Consider the following 6,853-nt stretch of genomic DNA (forward strand, 5'->3'; position numbering starts at 1 on the left):
ATATTATGCTGGGAAAAATGCTTAGTGGCATTTCATGTCTTTATGTTCTGAATTCAAATTCCACTGAGGTTGACTTTGTCTTTCGTTCTTTCAGAGTCAATAAAATAAGTACCAGTTGAGCACTGGAGTCAGCATAATTGACTCATCCCCTCTCCTGAAATTGCTGCCGTTGTGCCAAAATTTGAAATCAGTTTTATATCAATATTTTTTTTTTCAAATGACAAAATTACAGAATGTTGTCTTCTCGTTATTTTGAATAATTTGAAACAAATGAACCATTAAAAAAGGGAGAAAGTGCTAGTGCTGTGTTAACACACCTGTGCCAGTACTGTGTAAACACACCTGTGCTGGTGGCACATAAAAAAGCACCCAGCACACTCTGTTAAGTGATTGGTGTTAGGAAGGGCATCCAGCCATAGAGACCAGGTCACAACAGACAATTGGAGTCTGGACATCTCCCTGCTAGCCAGCTCCATGTCAAACCGTCCAACCCAGCATGGAAAGTAGATGTTAAATCCTTTTCTCTCTCTCTCTCTCCTTTTCTTTCTCTTTCTCTCTCCTTTTCTCTCTCCCCCTCCCTCCTCTCCTGCAGCCTACCTCTCTCTCTCTCTCTTGTGCTCTTCCCCGTCAACTGTGTCATCATTACTCTCTTCTTCCATCCCTCCACCTTCCTCATCTCATGCACCATTAGCCATCCACCCCCACCCATATCCATTTTCTCCATCCACCCTTCAACCCTGCCCAATCTATACAGCTCTTACCAATTTCTCCTTCTCCCATTTCCTCTGTCTCTTTCCCCTATTACTGTCATACACTCTTGCAGACCCCCAACTCTTGCACACTCACAGCTTCTCTGTCCCCACTTCTACTCACTTTGTACCTTGAGGTACCACCTGGATGCTACTATTTATCTATATGCAGCTTTTACTGATTTATTTTCACTCTCTCTCCTAAATGGGGGTAATCACATAGGTCCCCCTTTAACAGGAACCTGCTTTGCCCCACTCTCTTCACTCATAATTTAACTCACGTCTCCTAGCCTAAAGAGATGCCCCCTTTCTCCTTGGATCTTGTGGATTTGGATTTGCTGGCTGCATGGTGACCTTGCTAGTGCTAGTGGCACAAAAAAGGCACCCAGTAAAATGGTTGGCATTAGGAAAGACATCCAGTCTGTAGAAATCCTGCCAAAGCAGATGCTAGAGTCTGATGCAGTCCTTGGACCCAGCAGATCCTGCCATGCCAGCTCGGAACGTGGACATTAGATGATGATGATAATCAGACACACACGCACACACCACACACACACACACACACACACACACACACATACTCTTTTACTCTTTTACTTGTTTCAGTCTTTTGACTGTGGCCATGCTGGAGCACTGCCTTTAGTTGAGCAAATCGACCCCAGGACTTATTCTTTAGAAGCCTAGTACTTATTCTATCAGTCTCTTTTGCCGAACCGCTAAGTTACGGGGACATAAACACACCAGCATCAGTTGTCAAGTGATGTTGGGGGGACAAACAGAGACACACAAACACATACATACATATATACATATATACGACAGGCTTCTTTCAGTTTCCGTCTACCAAATCCACTCACAAGGCTTTGGTCGGCCCGAGGCTATAGTAGAAGACACTTGCCCAAGATGCCATGCAGTGGAACTGAACCCGGAACCATGTGGTTGGTAAGCAAGCTACTTACCACACAGCCACTCCTGCGCCTATATGAAAAAGTATGATTCACACTAGTAGTAACCACACACACACACCCACACACACACACACACACACACACACACACACACACACACACACACACACACACAACAAAAGAATAAATATATAGGTGTCACATTTATTTATCAGTAATGCTTGTTTCAATAACTGGCGCTGGGGGGGGGGATTGTTATGTCGATGAAAATGTTGTATCATAATAACACAAAGATTATTTAAATTCATGCAGTATTACCAGAAAACTCCTGCCAGTGATGTCATCACAGCCGTTAAGACTGTAATATCCTTGTATATAGGTTGATGTGGTCATGAATACAATCGGTGGAAAGGTTTTGAATGTCATAGCGAGACAACAGTTCAATTGACATACCGACAGAGGGTCCCAAAATAATGGAATTCACGAGACAGACCGTCACATACATATCTTAATTATGACAACAGTGAAAAGCACTGTGGTTACAATACTACTGATGACAAGGTCAAGCATGTACCAAACTCTAGTGGAATTGTTATTAGGCCAATAGCAAAATAACAATTCTCCAATGAAGTTGAATAAGGCTTCCAGAGATAAGTGACCTTGTTTAGCTGGGACAATACTCAAATGAATTTGGTACTGCACTGTGATAAAAAAAAATTGGGAAAATGTATACTAGGCATATTATACTGAAGTAGATAATATGTTCTGAATAGCAGCAATAATATGTAGCACTTACAATGTAATTTGAACATGGCTTAATGGGTTTACAGTGTATTAAACTTAAACTACATGACCTCTCAGAATTACATATCTGTTTCTCTACAAGTAGATAAAGAATAAGCACTCCTCAATCGGTGATGATGCACATCTTCATGCTCGTTATCACAATGATGATGATGATGATGATGGTGATAATAATAATAATCCTTTCTACTATAGGCACAAGGCTTGGAATTTTGGAGGAGAGATTACATTGACCTCAGTATGCATTTTGGTACTTATTTTATTGACCTCGAAAGGACGAAAGGCAAAAATCAACCTTGGCAGAGTTTGAACTGAGCATATAAAGATGGACGAAATACCATTATGTATTTTGTCTGGCATGCTAATGATTCTACTAGCTCATTACCTTTAGAACAATAATAATAATAATAATAATAATAATAATAATATGGGTTCAATACCACCCAATCAACAACCTTATGGTATTGTATACTGTGTGATGTCTACTATAATAATAATAATAATAATAATAATAATAATAATAATAATATGGGTTCAATACCACCCAATCAACAACCTTATGGTATTGTATACTGTGTGATGTCTACTATAATAATAATAATAATAATAATAATAATATAATAATAATAATAATGATAATAATTTAATGTTTGTTTTCCATGCTAGCATGAGTTTGATGGTTTGACAGGTGCTAGTGAGCCAGGGACTGGATTATGCTCCAGTGTCTGTTTTGGCATAGTTTCTGTGGTTGGATGCCCTTTCTAATGCTGATCACCTTACTGAGTGTACTGGATGCTTTTGAGATGGCACTGTCACTAGTAAGGTCACCAAATAACTTGCAAGAAAAGCTCCTTCAACTGAAGGTGTGTGTGTGTGTGTGTGTGTGTGTGTGTAGTATTGAAGGAAGTGGCTTTATGCCAGGTGATGATAGATTAGAGGGATAAGAAACAGGGGTCTTGCTGCAGGGAAGATAAATGGCTACCTCAGTTGGCAAAAGAGAGAAGATGGTAACGAAGAAGGTATCAGTGTGTATTCTGAAATTACAGGGAGGTGAATATAACAGAAGTGGTATGGTTGGGTAAATAAGTTCATCAGAGCGTGAGATATGAGTGGTAGATATACAGAGACAGGGATAGAGGGAAATGCAATTATAATAATTTTGGTTGACTTAGCTGTTTATGTCCAGGACAGTTCTATCTTAATCCTTCATGTTCTTACTTTCTGTTGTATATCTATTTCAGCTAAAGAGTTTGGTCGACTCCATAACCTTCAGGGTCACATGCACATGCATAATAACTCCAAGCCGTTCGTATGTTTCTGTGGGAGTTCCTTTACACTCAAAGGTACGTCTTTTATTCTTTGAGTTTTTTTTTCTAAATTTTGTAAACGTTTGTTAATATTTTGTAATTACTCTAAAAAAAAAAATTTCAATGTAATCACTGCTGTATAGATTTGGACGTCTCTAAATGTCTCAGAAGCTATTCATACATTTCTGTACAACAGGAATAAAAGTTTTGCTAGATAAAACTGAAGGAAAATTCTTGTAATTTTTCGTCACATATTTCAAATATTTAAAGTATAGATTCTTAAAAAAAAAAAAAGATAAGACTACTAAGTCATGAGCAGTTTTTAAGGATCAGTGCTGAGCACTGGTTGGTTTTATGGCATAAATTTTCCTGCTGGTCAGTTCCAGATAATATTCATGTAAGTTCTGGTATCACTAATTCAGTTAGCTCGCTGAAGATACCAGAACTTACATGAATATTATCTGGGACAGACCAGCAGGAAAATGATACATTATTATGCAGTATTCTGTCAAGAAGTGACATTCTAGCAGTGGATTTGAACTCATGACCTGTGATTAGGTAGTTCAGTACCTTATCAATTTAACCACTTTGTCTCTACCAAACAACTACTGATAGAAGATAGTTTGTATCCAGGAAAATTTACTAGAATTTTGATTAAGTTTTGAAGAGAGAGTAAGATTGGTGTTACCTGAATAATGATCTTTGCAAGGAAGAACCGCATGTGATGATTAATGCAGAGTTTAGGGACAAGAAAAGGACAGAGAATATGGGTTTAAGTAGAGATGTGGTTCTGGTTGCAAGCTTTGAAGAGTTGAGACCATTCCACTAAGAAATAATGAGGTATAGATGATAGCTCTATAACAGACCTTGTTTTTGCATTTTTACAGTTTTCATTATCTTTGTGAAAATTTATCAGTTAATAGATAGCAAATTTCTAAACGTCTGTTAGCAAGGGAGGTAACTTAAGTTTATTGATCTAAGGGAGATAAGTTTATCACACTTGCAGTTGCCGAAGTAGATTAGTCACTTATACTGTGGAGAAAATCTTATGAGCTAATCCTGTTCTGGGGGAATTTAGGACGTTGTCACATCCATCATCATTATATATGTCACCACTTGCTACATATCATCAGTTGCAATTTATATAATCTCTATAGCAAGAAACGTCTTTTGCTAAATAAATCAACAGTTATTTTGTTTTTGTATTTGGTTTGTAAGATTTGTGATGCAAACTTGTATTGAAACAAACTGACTGATTGATTGACTGAACAATTAATCAAACAATCAATTAGTTAATTGGTAAAATGGTTACCCAACTGACTAATAATAATAATAATAATAATAATGATAACGATTTCAAATTTTGGCACAAGGCCAGCAAGTTTAGAGCAGGAAATAAGTCAATTACACCAACCATAGTGCCCAACTGGTACTTATTTTATCAAGCCATTAAAGGTTGAAAGGCAAAGTTAACCTTGGCAGAATTTGAGCTCAGAATGTAAAGATGGACGAAGTACCACTAAGCGAAGTACCACTAAGCAATAACAGCAACAACTGTGCCGATAGCAAGAGCTTTCAAGAGGAAGAGAGAGCGAGATTCTGCCAGAAATAGAACTAGTGCCTGCATTTATTACTGACGTAATGATCCTCCATAGATCTCAGCTGCTAGTTTTGTTGAAGCAGTGTAAAATGATGGTAGGAGCCTGGTGTTCCATTTTAAACTTTCGTGACTCTAATTCTCTGAAGATCTGAATTAATTTCTTTATCGATCCACCAAAACCTCTGTTTCTCCTGAATATACACTGTTGAAATTGGGATGTATCTAACATATTTTCTTTCATACCATCAAATTTGGAATTTAACTGTAATCTTATAGATTATTCATTGATTCTTGGTTGTGGTTTGATCAAGCAGAGATAATCAAAATCATTTCAGCTATGATCATTCCACCATTTTTTCTGTTTTGTTTTTTAATGAATGTAGAACTAAATTATGGAATATATCATTCACTTTTTTTAAGACATTAACCCATATATGAACATAAAAAAATTCACTGTAGTTAGATTAAATATTATGGTAAGCTTTCACAATCTGAAAAAGAAGGACAATATGCAACTGTTAGCTATGGGTGTCGACTACGTACTGAACATTTCATATGCTCAGTCAGATGCTTCCTGGCGAGTTCATATTCAAACAAGTAGAAGCAGGTTTTGCATTGCAAAAACACAACCAGGGGTATATATGGGTTAACATGATGCTTGAAGGAGATTTAACTACTATTTATTGCAGATCAAAGCTTCCTTGTTGGCTTGATTATTTATTGGTTGAAGGAGTAGTTGCAAGCCACATTATGCTTTCAAGATTGATAAGATCAGCATTTCTATTTTTAAAATATAATACTCTTGATTGGACTATATCAGGTGGAGAAGAGCCATGCAAGGAACGTGAAGAGAGCACAGCATAAAGACGGAAAGTCACGTTGGTGCTCCAGCATGACTACAGCCATTTGGCTGAAATCCATAAATAAATAAATAGATAAATATATTCATGGGTAAATCAGAAGAGGAATAAAGAGAGTCCTGATCTTTTATGTATGGGGTTAGCTTGAAGCTAACCCTTTGTTACTAAGATTAATTTTAGAATATAATGTGTATCCATAGGTAAGAAAAGTATGAACAGAACCCTAATCTCTATGTGTTGGAAAAGAATGAAGTGAGCTCTGGTGTTTGTGATGTGAGCTCTGGTGTTTTGTGATGTGAGCTTGAAGCTAGAACTTTGATTCTAAGATTAATTTCAGTATTTTAATGCTCCTCAGCACCTGAATGTTATTTGTATAATTGATTTTGTATTTTCTTTTTCTCTTATATTTTCTTCAGGAAATCTCAATAGACACAAGAAAGTGAAACATGGTCTTAATGAAACTACGGAAAGTATGGAGGAAGATGCTGTGAATTTTCTCACAGAGCGATGCCGTGACTCTGAAGGTGACAAAGATTCCAGTGTTGAAAAACTAGGCGACAAAGAAGGAACGTCTGGCGGTCGGAAACAACGGAAAAATACGAAAAGCAGTCAGAAGAAGCGAACA

At 37.2% G+C, this 6,853-nt stretch overlaps 1 protein-coding gene across 3 annotated transcripts in view; it reads left to right on the forward strand.

Annotated features, from left to right (window-relative positions):
- Nucleotides 1–6,853, forward strand: part of LOC106867361 (uncharacterized) — a 48,199-nt gene that overhangs the window by 40,199 nt on the left and 1,147 nt on the right. For all 3 annotated transcript variants that reach the window (XM_089356292.1, XM_089356291.1, XM_089356293.1), the window contains exons 5-6: nt 3,703–3,804; nt 6,645–6,853. The exon at nt 6,645–6,853 is cut by the window's right edge and continues 1,147 nt beyond it. In XM_089356292.1, coding sequence (XP_089212418.1) covers nt 3,703–3,804; nt 6,645–6,853 — 311 coding nt within the window. The remainder of the gene's footprint in view (nt 1–3,702; nt 3,805–6,644) is intronic.

Source organism: Octopus bimaculoides, chromosome 8 (assembly GCF_046866305.1).
Source record: "Octopus bimaculoides isolate indiv1 chromosome 8, ASM4686630v1, whole genome shotgun sequence".
Classification (NCBI taxonomy): domain Eukaryota; kingdom Metazoa; phylum Mollusca; class Cephalopoda; order Octopoda; family Octopodidae; genus Octopus; species Octopus bimaculoides.